At 44.5% G+C, this 15,468-nt stretch overlaps 2 protein-coding genes across 2 annotated transcripts; both read right to left on the bottom strand.

Moving 5' to 3' along the window:
* Nucleotides 1-831: 831 nt before the first annotated feature.
* Nucleotides 832-5,706, bottom strand: LOC109774114 (PP2A regulatory subunit TAP46). The gene is made up of 9 exons (XM_020332831.4): nucleotides 5,348-5,706; nucleotides 5,141-5,263; nucleotides 4,943-5,029; nucleotides 4,714-4,818; nucleotides 4,229-4,390; nucleotides 2,955-2,990; nucleotides 2,787-2,858; nucleotides 1,959-2,236; nucleotides 832-1,300 (listed from the first exon to the last, which is right to left on the bottom strand). The coding sequence occupies exons 1-9, from the start codon at nucleotides 5,492-5,494 to the stop codon at nucleotides 1,066-1,068; spliced, it is 1,245 nt and encodes a 414-aa protein (XP_020188420.1). The 5' UTR covers nucleotides 5,495-5,706; the 3' UTR covers nucleotides 832-1,065.
* A 3,223-nt stretch (nucleotides 5,707-8,929) lies between these two features.
* LOC109774113 (uncharacterized) lies at nucleotides 8,930-12,916 on the bottom strand. The gene is made up of 2 exons (XM_020332830.4): nucleotides 12,487-12,916; nucleotides 8,930-9,899 (listed from the first exon to the last, which is right to left on the bottom strand). The coding sequence occupies exons 1-2, from the start codon at nucleotides 12,566-12,568 to the stop codon at nucleotides 9,082-9,084; spliced, it is 900 nt and encodes a 299-aa protein (XP_020188419.1). The 5' UTR covers nucleotides 12,569-12,916; the 3' UTR covers nucleotides 8,930-9,081.
* Nucleotides 12,917-15,468: the final 2,552 nt, after the last annotated feature.

The following is a 15,468-nucleotide window of genomic DNA, read 5'->3' on the forward strand; positions in this document are numbered from 1 at the left end:
TTTTGAAGAACTTCCCCGTCCTACTTTTGTTTGTGAATGTTGCAAAGACTTTATTTGGTATTCCCTCTGTAAAGAAATATAAAAACATTCCTATATTTCTTTACGGAGGGGGTATTTTATATCCCGCTGCTTTGCTTCATGTTTAGCTTCGTACTCAGTCTCTCTTCTCTAAAGTGTACATCTGTTTGTATGTTAAAACTTATTCTAGCTCTACTGCTGCATAGTTTTTCTGTTATCTACTGTACTTCTGTTGTTAACTTACTAGTTTTGCTATGCATGCTTCTAAGTTATCTACTCTGAAGTTATTCCGTTTACTCTGTTTTTCTTTGAATAATTGTTCTGTTTTGAAGAAAATATCAAAATCCTTATTCACTCCCCTATGATCGATAACTTTGATCAGTGTCCACCTACCCGACCGCGCCCACCCTCCACCCGTATGTCTGGCACCGATGTCCTGCTTGCCACCTTCCCCAAGCCCGGTACCACCTGGCATGTCGAGGCCAGGGCAGGTTCTCCTCCTGGACTACGACGAGCTCACCGCCGGAGCCTGGCAGGACTAGAGGTGAAACCGGTTTAGGAAGACCGACATGACCGAGACGTCAGTGTTGATGGCAAGGAGGAGCAATAAGGTCCCTGAGAACAACTTCTGAGGATATAGATTGGTGGACATTGACAGATCAGAATTACTCTCTCCATTTCTAAATATTTGTCTTTCTAGATATTTCAACAAGTAACTATATACGGAGCAAAATAAGTGAATCTACATTCTAAAAATATGTCTAAATACATCCGTATATGGTAGTCCATTTGAAATCTCTAAAAAGACAAATATTCGGGAACGGAGGAAGTAGTTGATTCATGATGTCAAATGCTATATCAATAGAGATATGGATGGCACCTGAAAAAGGGGGATATGGATGAAATAGTGCACTTGCACAACATTTCTACAAATAATGTACTCTGGTGATCACTCTTGCAAACGTGAGGGGAAATAACAGAAACGTTATAATAGTATATGAACATCAGCTACATGTCGTATCTTCAGCAGTGTCAATAGCTTTCAATTTAGCCGCAGGGAGTGAGCTTCTTGTTGCCTGCACCGCGTGGGTTTTCATCCTTCCAGTCATCAAATGCCCTTGCTTTCTCCTCTTCTGCGTCCTCATAGTCCTGCGCCAAACTAGTGTCATCCTTGTGCCAAGAGGAGCTTGCCTCTTGAATCATCTTGGCAGTTCTTTCTTGCCATTGCTCCATCATTTTCATTTCAGCTAAGCCGGCCTGTTCGATGCTCATTGTCGGCATCCTGTGGTTTCATACAGTCAAAGAGGCAACATAAAATAAAATTTCAACCTGAGAATAATCTCATAGTATAATTTGCAAATGATTCTGCATACTGTCATGACCACACAATGCAAGACGACTTCAAGGGACAAGATACACAATTGGCCTAGCGTTCCAGGGAAACTGTCTAGTGGTTTCTACCTAACAAGTACTCCCTTCGTCCGAAAATATTTGTCGAGAAACGGATGTGTCTAGACGTATTTTAGTTCTAGATACATCCATCCTCCGACAAGTATTTCCGGACGGAAGGAGTATAAAATAGCCATGTCTCTTTATTTGGACCCTTTTTGCATAAACTACGGCCTCATCTGAGGTACCCCTTCAACCCATTATCTCAATTAATTAGTGTCCTTCACCGAAGGAGATTTTGCTAATTTCTCTCAATTCGTTTGTACTTTACCAAAACAGTGAAGTGGACAAGCAAGCATGACAGAATAACAAACCTACAGTACTAATTAATTACTACCTCTGTAACCAAGTATAAGACGTTTTTGCAGTTCATGCACTACCAGTTGCGACAAGTAGCAATCATTTCACGTTCTGCCATGGTCACCAGACAGCATAAAACATAAACAAAAGCAATGAAGTGTCGAGGCATGTGACAATATACTGAAGCATACCTGAAACTAGGCTGAAAAACTTGTGCTGCCATTCTTTCCCTCTCACTGGTGAGTCCCCCACCAACAAGACTTGCAGGTCCAAATATCAGGGGTTGGTGTTTGTGGTCATGAGCTTGTGAAACACTTGCTCTGCCTTCAATGACATCTTGAGCAAAAGTTGCACAAGTGATTGGAGCAGCTGGTTTGGAATATGGTGCACGGCTGGCAGCATTCTGGTGCCATGCTTCAGCCTTTTGCCTGCGCTCATCTAGCATTTCTCGAGCAAATGCATTTCCATCCTAAACACCGCAAACACACAATTTTGCAATTAATGAAGGAAAACTCCATGTACATGAAGAGATTACTCAAGGGACCCACAAATAATTTTAAAAAAACTCACCGCCTATCCTTAGACATCACAGAAGACACAACTGTACTTAACAGAGAAAACCTCCATGTACCCCTCCGTTTCTTTTTAGTTCGCATATAACGGAGGGGGTACATGGAGGTTTTCTCCTAAACACCGTGAAGTAAAAAGAAACGGAGGGAGTACATGAAGATATTACCCAAAACAGACATGCAACACAGGGGGGGGGGGGGCAAAAATTCAGAAACAAACTGTTTAACACATGATAAATACAAATTCAGAAACAAAAATATTTCCAATTGTACATAAAAATTAACTTTGGGCCGCATATTCAAGAAATGGTATGTAGAAGAATGTCAACCACAATTTTTGTAGATGTTATCCAATATGTAAAGGAATAAAACATTGTTTTATAAAAACCACTGAAAGAATCAGTCAAAGATCCTCTCTTATCAAACGCCAGTTGTTTCAACAAGTTTTACCTTTTCTTTTCTTTCTTTTACAGCCAGAAGCATCTCTTCTTCCTTCTTTAACATGTCAACGAGATCAAAAGCCTACAAAGGGAAATATAAGTATATACATTCGAAAATCAAATAATATTCTGAAAGACAGCATGTCAACTTAGAAAATAGAAAAGAGCACAAACTGACCTTGCAGAGAGCCAAGGAGATAGTAGCAAGCCAAGCCTGAATGAAAGAAAAAAAAATGATACCATAAGTTTTGACAGATTACAGAACCAAGGTACCAGATTACATACTAACAGTATAAGCTTGGGAACAAACATAGACAAATCACAAAAAAGCTCGCATCGACATGCACAAAAAGGAAAGTGCGGCACCAGATAATTGGAATCTTTGGCACAAAAATCAGGTAAACAAAATATTTTCACATAACATCAACCAGGCTGCAAATGTATTTCGCTTTGGATCAGTACAAGGATTGAGTGATGAAACTCAGGAATGTATACACAGTAACACGCTAGAATTCGATGTAAGGGCTTAAGGGGCTCAACCAGCGAGCGCACAACGATATATAAATATGTAACCAGAGTACCGACCAGATATGCTTCTTTGAACAGTTATCTAGACTTTGTCTATTCACCTTGCATGAGAATCGCTCAATGACTCATATAAAAGGGCTACTATGGGGAACAGGTGAACTTCAGAGGGACTTCCTCTGCCAGTCATCCAGTGTCTACAAGCAGGATTCACCCAGACAGATCATGATGGTGGTGTGAATCAGAACAAAATTGCAAAATAAACTGATATTATCTACGAAGATTAGCTAAACCTAGTATTTTGTGCCAAACAAATCTAGTGTGTGCAGTCTGCAATCTATTCAAAGATTAATGCACTTATGTGAAAATGAGAGAAACTAAATAGCATAAAAACAACAGAGAGGATTAAAATTAGAAGACCTGATAGTGTGCGAAATTTTAGGTCAGGCACTAAAGAATAAAATTAGTATGGTCTTGTTATGTGCTACAAAATTCTGATCGCCCCCTAGAAGGTTTTCAAGAACCTAGCTGGACACATCAAAATCCAGACAATCAGTATAACTTGGTAAATCAAATTATTTCCTGTCGAACTGAACAGAGCCTTATAAACTAATTAGTACATGAAAGATACTTCCAGATTTTGGAATATTTTTAAGGATATCTTACAGCTTTAGTATATATGCTGGCATTCCAGTTTAGCAAACAGTGTTTGATTCGAAAATTATTAGCAGGCCATGCAAAAATGCTAGCTACTCTCTCCATTCCTAAATATAAGCCTTTTTAGAGATTCCAATAGGACTACATACGGAGCAAAATGAGTGAATCCACACTCTAAAGTAAGTCTATATACATCCGTATGTGGTCCGTATTGGAATCTCTAAAAAGGCTTATATTTAGAAACGGAGGGAGTAGATGTCTGATGCTAACCTCCCTTTCTTCCTCTCCATCAGCCTCCAAATCATCTTCTTCCCCGGCTTCAATAGGTGCTGATAAAGCCGTTGCTCTCAATGAACGCCCGCGCCTTTCCTTTCTCTCTTTGATCTCTTGGAGCTTCGTTTCTGCAGCCTTTTGCCGCTTGAACCTGGCAACCTAAGCTCGAGAATTAAGGCAACAGAGTAACTTACATGAAATTAACGAACTTAGATAGAGATATAAGTATCCCAAAGTTTGAAGGCTTAGCATGATGGTCGCATCCCAGATTATCATGATTCTCTTACCGAAAAAGGCTTTCGCCCCGCTTTATAAATAAAGCAAACCACCGAGCACAAAGTCAACAAGTTACACACAAACACAACGCCACCGCAGGCAAGGTCCAACAAACACGCACACGAACACTACCCAAGGCTCATGATTCTCTTGTAAAATGGAAATTATTCAGTGAATCCTAAAGATTTTAGGGTGCAGAGGTAAACCTTTTGTGCTCTTCGGTTTGCCCCTGTTTCAGACTGCCCCTGCCTATATAACTGAAGCTCGTCCTCTGGAATAAGCTCCAATGCTTCACATACAGAAATGAACTCCTGTAGACACCAGCAAGGATGATTAGCACATGGTAAATGGGTAATCTAACGATCTGACACCACACAAGGAGGCACGCATGATAAGTGCTCGACAAATCAAGCACAAGTAACGTGACGACCTAACCTTCAAATGGTCCTGCGATGCCTTGAGGACCGGAATCCGGTCCTCCTGCTCCACTTGCTCAGTCATTTCCCCAAGGTAGTACGGCACCTGAAGAAACCAAACACCCTAATCACAGGTCGGACCAGGACCAGCTATAAAACGGAGAGGAAACTCCTCAGATGTGGCGTGAGAGGGAGAGGAGGGGGACGGTGGCCATACGAGCAGGTACTTGAGATTGGCGGTGGAGACGTCTTCCTTGGTCTCGTTGGAGGAGAAGAGGCCGAGCTTGCTGACCATGTCGTCGCAGCGCCGCAGCAGGTCGACCCCCTTCCGGATCCCTTCCTGCCCAAGCAAAACCGATCATGTGAGGAGGAATCGCGCAAACCAACCAAGGGCCGGTGATCCGGAGGAAGGAGCTAAGGGAACCTGGTCGATGGAGGAGCTGGAGGCGAGCGAGTGGAGGTGGGATGCCCTGTCGAAGAGGGCGGGGAGCGGGAGATCGGCGTCGTCCTCCGCCGCGTGGACGCGCAGCTGCGCCTCCATCCTGTTGCTGACGTCCTCCATCTCCCCCATTTTCCAGCGGGCGCCTCGACACGGCAAGAGCGAGGGCAGAGGAGGTGGGGGGAGATCGTAGGGTAAAACCCTAAGGAGGGGCAGCAGGGCAGAGTCGCCGGGAGGGAGAGGGGCGGAAGAAGACGATGGTGGAATGGAAGTGTCGGGTTTGGTCTGGCCTGGCCTGGCCTGGCCGGCCAGGGGAAGACATGTGGCTCGGGGTGGCCAATCTGGCGAGTAGAACCGGGGATGAATGTTCGAGAGAATTACATGTTCGAGGGAAGCAAATGTTCCTTTTTTCGTATACTTTAAGAATTATAAACCCCTTTGTATTAAACAAGGAAAATGATTCAAATCACCTGACTGATAACGACACGTGCTTCCGCCGGTCCCGTGGCCGTCAGATCGAATTTTAATCAGATCGACCGGGAGTAACGTATTACCTAGAATAAACTTTGCAACTGAGTCGTTGTTGCCATCCCCAACCGTAACGAGTGATGTTGCTGAATCTGGATCTGAATCCTCTCGTGAGCAGTTGCGTCCCGTGCTCTCCCGAGCTCGCCGTGAAGCCAACGCCGTCATGTGCTGCTTCGACGCCGCCGCCGCTGCTCGCCGCCGGCAGCATGCCGACAAGGTCGACTCTCCCCGTCTCCGGGGGTCCGCTCGCGACCAGTGGCCATGGCCGCTCGAGCGCGGACATCGGAGCTCCGCTTCGGCGGTCGCCGTCCAACTATGATGCTCCGACCCCATGCTGCATTGCCTCCAACACCACCATCTCCCCTTCCCCAACCAGACTGAGCTCCTGCTCGAGGCCATGACCGCAAGCAATGTGATGCGGGGACTTTCCACAACAAGACATTTGTTGCAAGCAAAAAAGATTTGCAACAAGGGGTCATTTACAAAAATATATTCTGTAACACAATCTTCGTTACAAATATTGTTGCAATAAGACTAGTGTTGCAGAAGGGTTCTCGCAACACGACTTATGTTGCAAAAGTGACGATGACGCTTGACAGGATGATTGCGTTAGATTGGACGCCTCGTAGACCGGCGGATTTTTTGGAAAGATCCGTCGGCCGACGCGTAACACAGCTCAACAAACAAGGTTTAAAAGAGGCACCCTTCTTAAGTAGCAAACCAAATATGCCATTCTTAACGACTCAGTCGGTGTGGTGATGCCGATTCATCTGCCACCAATGGTCCAATTTGATACCAACGGTTGTGATTGAGATTGAGAATCTATCTATTTTGCAAAATGCCCCTGGAATCTATCATGAGTTGTTAAAACTATAAGCCTCCTTTGGTTCATAGAATAAAAATAGTGTAGGAATAGAAAAATTATAGTAAGTGAGATAATACACATATCGATTGTCATTATTTGATGCATAGGACAGGAATATTTTCATTGAGTCGGCTAATGCTTTTTCCTTTGAAATGTAAATAATTGATTCTTATCCTACATAGGAATAGAGATCCATTTCTACAAACCAACGGTCTCCAAAGGATTTTTTTTCTTAAAATTCTATCCTTTAGAATTCCTACAATATTCCTATGAACCAAAGGAGGTAATATAGTATTTAATCTTGGAAATATAAAGTATGTATGTCACTTTCATCCCTGGGAATGTGTAAGGCCTCCTTTGGTTTGTAGGATATCTAGAAATTCCTTTAAAGCCCTTTGGCTTGTAGGAATAGATTCACATTCATATTGAAGGAAACAAATATTAGCATAGACTTAATAAAAAAAATTATCATATACATCAAATAACTTCTCTTTTCCCTATAGGAATTGAGATATGTCATCTTATTTCCTATGATTTTTCTATTTCTATGATTTTCCTGCCATATGAACCAAAGGAGGTCTAAGTTTCTTGCTAGCTATTTCTATTCTCGGAACTTTTCAAGTTTCTCTGTTTTTACGACAATCAATCTTCTTCTTCTTTTTCTTTTCAAACCGTAGGCAAAAGTTTTGCCACATCGATTAATTAAGAAGAAGATGATTGCATGGTTAATTTACAGAAAACCGGGCGCAAACCAATGCAAACTTAGCACAAACAAACTACTCCCACGGCATGAAACCCCACAACCACGCAGGCGACCTGCCAAAACTCTTCGAATACACAACATCCATAAAACCCGACACTTCTACTATGCCAAGTGACTCCCCACGAGAACACCTCGGCACAAGACATCGGGCACCTCCCAACCCACAACGTTAGCCCAATCCAAGAGGACAAGCCGAGAGACTGAAGATCATCCATCAAGCAACCATAGACACCTTGCCTTTGGCATCACTTTTGCCCTTGCCCACCTTCTTTTTGTTTGCCACTTATTGGCGTCCTCGAGGCAAGCAATCGACCTACCCAAATCAGGTCAAGCAACCTCCACGCTAGCTAGAAAATCACAAAGTTCCTTCGTAAAAAGAGCATTTGGATTTGAAGTAGGTGCCAACACAAGTGGCTCAATGGTCATGCCACTCACAGGCATCACCTGTCCGACGGTCACAGACGAGGGAAGGGCAGCAACATCTAAAACTCCACGCTCCACGACGCCGAGAGGTAGGTTGTCTGACCCCTGACAAGGCTCCACGGGCGGTGTGTGTGTGGGGGTGGGGGGGGGGGCACCACATCCACCTCCGAAGCCTGACAAGGCTCCACGAGGGTGGTGAGGACACCCGGTCCACCTCCAAAGCCTGGAGAGAGCCCAACTTGAGTTGCTCCATCGATACAGGCAAAACAGGTTACCCACACAACACCACTGGAGACACAACCTCAGCGGAGGCCGCACCCTCGGAGTCTGGCAACACAAGGGGCGTCGAACTAGACCCAACACGGAATGAGGAGCTACCAAAAAGCTCCGCACCCGCCACATCCAGGAAGCCAACAGAAGACTCAACCACGGGAGCCTATGCAAGAGGGAGCCTTTGCCGAGCAGCCTCCGCGCGCTCCAGAAAGCTCCCAATACGCACCAGCCAGCCTTGCAAGAAGTCAGCGATCTCGTGAAGCGGCTTAATTGCCTCCTCCATTTGCAAGGAAGTCATGCAATGAAGATCAGATCCTAGCAGTTTCGTGTGCACCCCAAGAGCAGACTGGAGCGTCACATCAATCAGGACAGAAGCCGAAGCAACCAACGAGTAAGGCGAGGAATCACGACGAAGAGTCTTCATGTTGGGAGGATTGACCTGCTTCATGCGCCGTTCACAACCACAAGGCCTCGTCATAGACGAGATGGTCCCAACGAAACTCCTGTCAACAATGGCAATTCTTATGATTGGCACCAACAAACTAGACAACCTACGGAACTTCCAAAACTGAACATTGCACGAAAGGGAGGTCTTTTTTTGCGGGGTGCACGAAAGGGAGGTCCATCCGGATCCAGGTGGCAAACCGTCTTCCTACGAAATGGCAGCAACACTCAGGAAGAGAGAAAACAGAACATATCACAAAGAGCAGCAACAAAACCTGACACATCTCCTTACAGGTAAAGCGTTGTTGCAACATCCAGCCATTACAACCTGCAGCTCCGCATAAAAGACACTAGAAACCGCGCATCATTTATCATACAACCAAAACCTTTCCACGGTTCTCGCTCACTCTCATCGCCACCAACTCAGAACCCACGCTCCGCTCGCTGCACGTTTGGCCTATTGTCAAACGGAAACCGCTCACCATGCCTCCCCCTGTCCCGGTGATCCTGCCATCTGCCCCTCTGGTGGTGGCTCTCAGCCTGGTTTCTCTGCTTGCTGTTCCTCTGCTGGGAGTACCCGCCGCCACTGTTCCTCTTCCTGCCATATGCGCTGCATGGATCCTGGTAGTATGTGTTATTGTTGCTGGATGCTCCATGGGAACTGTTCCAGTTATTCCCTGAGCAATGGTTGTTGCTTGAGCTGCCCCAACCGGGCTGCGCCAGGGCATCACCCCAGCCGGTGCTGATTTTGTTCCAGCTGCTCAGAGGCTCCTGACTCGCTGCCCAACCTGTGTTGGATGCCGAGTTGTCCGCCTCCCACTTGTTCACCTCAGGGGTCGGCTTTTCTAGATAGATGTCCCAGTTCCCCGTCTGGTTCTGGGCACACCTGTTATTGGCAGCTACGGCGGGCTCGTTGTCCGCCTCAAAGGGTACCCGCACCTTGTCCAGGTCAGCTACCAACTCGGGGTCGACCTCGCCACGATGGTCGACCTCATCAATGTACAGATCAGGGTCTGGGTAAGGTATATCAGAAGGTTGGCCATGGTAATGAGACCAGAACCTTGATTTTGCATTCTGGAAATTCTCAAAAGCTCCCGAGTCATCCCACTGCTCTATCTCCTTGTACATATAGGCAAAGTGCTTGTTCTCGCAGAACCTCTGCCACGAAATGCCACCAACAAGACTGCAAAATTCCCTTTCCCATAATGGGACTTGGCATTGATTATCCACGTGACTGTATCCTGTGCGTATTAAAAACGATATTAGATTCATGGTGTGAGCACATTAACGCAGGGAAATAAAAGATTCCTGACCTACTGCATTATGGGAACAGAAATAAACAGGAGATGGAACGTACTGAGGGCATTCTTTAGCCTGGACTGCCTAACAATCTAATCTATAAATTCCAAAGCCACAGGCTGCTCTAGAATTTTACATTGTTGAGTACAGTATCCTGGGGGAGAAAAATATGAATTGCTGAGCAGCAGTGCATTCCTAACTTAGACTCAAGTAGGATATGAAAGTACTTGTTGTTGCTTTATACGGGTGAAAGATGAGTCAAACCAAAGATACATCTTTCAACTACACAACTATACAACTGTGGCAGAGTAGCAAGTTCAATACATAAAGTATGAATTCAAGTATTTGTGGAACACTCTGATCAAGCATAAGTGGGTTTTATAGTCTGTCATTCTAATTTACGCCAAGTATAGACAACTGTCAAGAGAAATGAACCAGCGCAAACCAGTACTTTGAATTTGTCGAGGATAGCGGCAATAAAGCGATCCTTTCAGAGATCACAGAAAAGGAACAATGAGTCACTCAAAACACAATTTAAAGGGTTCCATCCTAAAACAACACCATTCCTTCTACGGGTCTGCTCCTATGTAGCCATATGACTACATCTTTAATGGCTATGTCATTTATATAGTACTCCCTCCGTCCCATAATATAAGAGCGTTTTTGACACTACACTAATGTCAAAAACGCTCTTATACTATGGGACGGAGGGAGTAGTAAACTAGTGATAGTCATAATTAGTAGAGTGAGAAAAAAAGTGATCGTGCACCGGCAAAAAGATCATGGTTTTGAGGTCCTAGTGCCTGAAGAAAACATGCACAATGCAGTTACATAAGTGGTGGGTTCCTTGCATATCCTACCATTGCAAGGAGCAAGTTAAAATTTAATGGTCCCACATCTGACAAAGACGCTATACCTCTTTGTTTTCTTTTTTGTTATCACATCGTCAGCCAGCTGACTACAGTTAGTGTTGGCTGACTACAAATAGTGTTAAACAAACATCGGTGCCCGAAACTATTTTTCCAGATAAGACACTCCGAATGCAAGTCGGATTCCAAGTTTTATTAGTTATGTCCTAAAAAAAACCTTGCTGAATCGTACACCCAAATCTGAGTTGGATTCCAACACCCGTGTCCATGTCTGAGCAGGCAAGCAACTATTTTGCCGGATAAGACACTCCGAATGCAGGTCGGATTCCAAGTTTATTAGTTATGTCCTAAAAAAACCTTGCTGAATCGTACGCCCAAATCTGAGTTGGATTCCAACACCCGCGTCCATGTCTGAGCAGGCGAGCAACACTGTCTACATTATGGTTTGCAAAAGACATTCCTTCTTCCATGCTCCTTGGAGGAGCAAGTTGAAGCCTGTCTTTAGCCGTTTAGCGTCAATACTCAATAACATTGACTTCTTCATTTTCCGCACTGCTGTGAATACTGAATAATACTCCCTCTGTAAAGAAATATAGGATTGTTTAGATCATTAATATAGTGATCTAAACGATATTATATTTCTTTACAGAGGGAGTACCATTTTGAGGGAAATGTTCTAAAGGGAGCCCGCCTTGGTGCTAGACACCATCCTCCTGCGTTGCTTGCCTAGCATGACTAGTCGGTAGGCGCAACACGCTGTCCAACTACTTGACCAGTGCTTTTTAGAACACATTGAGGTCTTATAATTAACCTAGTTTTATAAAATTTGTGTGTATGAACATTATATCTTTGTCCCTTCCCTCTATATCCAAGCCATTTTCATCTGTGTTTGGGTGAGTTGAAGCGGTCAAGCAACCAATACAAAATTGAGATATGAAAGATGGCATTTTAATTTTGCTTAACCATTTATTTTCTTCCCGTGGATTCGGGGGATGGCGGCGTTTTAAATTTTCTATATCAGCGAAAGACCATGCCAACTATAACAGTTATCACTTCCATGCACGTGTCTCCCGGAAAGACAGCATTTTGTCATATTGACACCACCTCAGTGAGACTCAAAACCTATTTTTCAGGGAGCAGGCTGCAGCTAAAGCATTACCCAATTGTATTGTTTTAGATACATAATCTACATCTTGCAACTGCAATACCTTCCCAATGAGACTGGGAGGCTGTTCCCAATAGATGGGTTAGTCAAACAAAGCTAGCATTTTTCTGGCATTCCGGCACAACCTTTTCCAATGGTAAGAAGTAAGAACAATTTAAACAAATGTAAACCCTAGCCTTACATAGATAATTGGATAATGCACCAGGAACTCTAGTTTAAAGCCTGAACCGGCTGGAGAACACTTTAGCATCTAAGTTATGTGTGTCGTTCGCAGGATGACGCGAACTGAATCTTTTTCAAGCACACTATAAGAATCACTGCACTGTCTGAATCAAGAAGTGGATGTCTAGATCGGCGAGGTTCTGGCCCGATATAATAAAACCCTAATAGATTGCAACCTAATCTTAATCGGGCCGCACAAACAAAGATGAGAAACGGAGAGAGGGGGAGGGGGGACGGACGGGTGGAGAGCAAACAACCGGTTGCCGTTCGTACCGGAATACGGAGGCGGGGGGCGAGGGTTCGAAGAGGCGTCGTGGTGGCGCTTCGTCGGCCATCGCCGATTGCGACCCCCCATCGCCGGGAGGAGGGGCGCCTATCAGGACCGCGATTCGCCAAGGCTGTCGGCGGCAGCAAGCCAGCCGGGCAGCCTAACGGCAGTCGGGAGTGGATTCCTCGTGACCTAGATAGCTCGCCGTGAGGCCAATCGCCGAGCCGTCTGATTGGGGAGGGGGAGCGCCTGCCCGGGTGCGGGGGTTATAAAGACTGGCGTGGAGGCGGGAGGAGGGGAAGGGGAGGAGCACGAGGGAGGGAGGGAGCGAGGCAAGGACCGACCGTAAATGGCAGGTGGGTGGAAGAGGAAGGAAATAGAGGCACCACCGAGCATGGAAATATGGGCCGGCTCGGGTACCTCAGAGTTCAGAGTAGAGAAGAGTGACCTTTTTTTTTTCTTCTTCTTAAGAGGGAGGAAGAGTGGCATTTGTTCTGGCCTTCTTGCACGATTAGAGATCAGTGTAGTACATTGCTAGTTCTCCAAAATAAATCATTGTACAATGTAAAATTCTCATATGTAAGCAAAAATTTAAAAGAAGCATCGTAACCCCCAACAAAGTTAAGGTCCAAACCCTAGCCGGCGGAAGTTGTCGTTCTCCACACCAATCATTTATGGTTTCTCTTTCTCCCATAGACCTTGTTGTCGGCAAGTGGGATGAAGAATCTGATTTACCGGTCAGAGTTTGTAGTTAGAGTAGTTTCCTTGTGGAAGTTGTATGCAGCATACCCACTCACAAATGCAACCATGATGTGGAAATTATATGCAGCATACCTATAGGCAATTACAGTGATGGTAGTTGTGCCGGAACCTAAAAAAAGCTTGGCAACTTCACGGTAAGATCGATTTATCAAGCACTAATGGCTAGAAGTTTGGACAACCGTCGGCCTTCATCGTGAGGAGATAGACAGGATACAAAAGTGTTGCAAGAAGCTTTGCAAACTTACAGTTATGCCAAAGGTTAGGAATTTACGGTAGAGTGATACACAACCTTATTCCATGTTGTGTTGTGCTTTCAGATAGATACCTTGAAAGAATTGCCTAATGTGAGGTGTGTGGGTAGAGAAAGGATGACCCATGCTTTATTTGAGTGTACCTACGTGAAGTTTTTTTGGGGAATAGTAGAAGATCCTCACACCACCGAAAATCACCAACTTACATCTTGATTCATGGGCAATAGATGTGGTGGAGGGCGTCGTCATCTCAACGAATGAGGCGTGCATGATTTTATGTGGTATTGTTGGCATGTTTGGTAAGAATAGAACGTGTGTTGTTATGGCGAGAGTCGTCGAACAGTCCAATCGTCGGTTAAATGGACGATTAACGCCTACATGGACCTAGCAGCCTCAGGCAAGAACCTTCGCCGATAGGGTGTGCGTCGAAGAAAGTTGGAGACCGCCATATGAGGGGATACTGAAGTTAATATAGGCGTGAGCTTCTATAGGATTTAGGGCGGGGTAGCACGAGTGGCAATTTGTGATCGTGAATGATAATTGATCCGAGCTTGGACAAGTTGGTATGAGCTTGTCGCTTATTCTCAGGCAATGAAAGCTAATGTTATACGTGATGCATTCACTTGGTGTTGGACTTAGGGCTTCATCACGTGATGGTGGAGAGCAATGATCAAGATGTGGTGGAGATGTGCAACGCAAATAACGATGAACGATTGACCATCTCAACAATCTTGCTTGAGATCGGTGAGCTTCGTAGGGGAGTAAACATTCTTGTAATCTCCTTTGTGAGGCGAGAAGCTAACGAGGTAGCCTATCGACACGTGAAACAAACCAACAAGGCAAGGAGACGATGTCTCTGGATAAACTTCATTCCATCATTCATGTGGGACAGGACTGAACATCTGAATAGTACTAGTACCCCCCCGGCCGCGTATGTGATTAATATATTCCCGTGATTTGCCAAAAAAGAGTAGTTTCCTTTATTTGAGTTCGGTTTTAGCTATTTTCTCGTCCATGGCGCCCACTCGTGGTAAGTGGTTCTCAAGTATGCGTGACCATTTTTGTCGCTAATGTTGGTATCAGAAAATTGGAATCCTATTGGCAAAATCATTGATGCCCGCCTCGATGGATTGGTTTTGGACTTCTTCTCAAAGTAGTCGGGAGATGGGTGGTCTTTACAATAATGGTATGGCTTACTCCATTCTTGGCTTTGGTGGAATGCACTCATGGCTCACTGGCGACTTTAATGACACATGGATTCCCTTTGACTGATGGTGCCAGTACTTTCGTTGATGTTGAGTGAGTTATTCTAGTGGCCCCATCATGTGCATAGCATTTGATTCTGATTTTTTTTACTGGAGAGTCCATGTTAGAATTTGCAAGTAAAATTCCAATCTTCATAAGGATGTCGTCAAAAGAGCATGTGATTTGATCATTGGAGAAGATCTCGGGGATCTCAATGTTTTATCTCTTTTTTAGAGTTATTTGTGTGAAGTTAGGAACAACTATTTCTCTCAACCACACACTATTCACTACTTGCTTCATTCCATATTAAGTGTCGCTGACTTAGTATAATATGGAACGGAGGGAGTATTAAATATGTCATGATATGGAGTTCAAAATGAAACGTATGTTTAGAAGAATGTTCTTATACATAGGTGTTTATGAAAGGTTTATAGCCACATTGATATGCATCTTCACTTTTCAATACAAAGCTTCTTTGTATACACGGTCATCAAGCACTTGTGCCTAGTCAAATGTGTTTGTCAGCTTCACAGGTAAGAAGTTGTAGGATCGAAAGTATGTCTAAGGGGGAGTGATTAGACTACTTGACCAAATAAAAACTTATAATTTTCCCAATTTTAGTTGTAGGCAAGTTTTAGCAATTCTACCAAGTCAAGGACACGTTACACATGCAAGTCTAAGAGTTGAGAGGCAGAAATTAAAGATTTTGCATATGAACGTAAATGAGGG

This window comes from Aegilops tauschii, chromosome 5 (genome assembly GCF_002575655.3).
Source record: "Aegilops tauschii subsp. strangulata cultivar AL8/78 chromosome 5, Aet v6.0, whole genome shotgun sequence".
In the NCBI taxonomy this organism is placed as follows: domain Eukaryota; kingdom Viridiplantae; phylum Streptophyta; class Magnoliopsida; order Poales; family Poaceae; genus Aegilops; species Aegilops tauschii.

Bases quoted from the DNA above. Each gene is read 5' to 3' on its own strand.
- LOC109774113 (XM_020332830.4), bottom strand. From the start codon at position 12,568: ATGGGGGGTCGCAATCGGCGATGGCCGACGAAGCGCCACCACGACGCC. The intron at 9,900-12,486 runs GTACGAACGGCA...TAATACGCACAG, and splicing joins CCCCCCGCCTCCGTATTCCG to GATACAGTCACGTGGATAAT.
- LOC109774114 (XM_020332831.4), bottom strand. From the start codon at position 5,494: ATGGGGGAGATGGAGGACGTCAGCAACAGGATGGAGGCGCAGCTGCGC. The intron at 5,030-5,140 runs GTATGGCCACCG...TGGTTTCTTCAG, and splicing joins CCAATCTCAAGTACCTGCTC to GTGCCGTACTACCTTGGGGA. The intron at 2,237-2,786 runs GTAAAACTTGTT...TGCGGTGTTTAG, and splicing joins TAAAAGAAAGAAAAGAAAAG to GATGGAAATGCATTTGCTCG.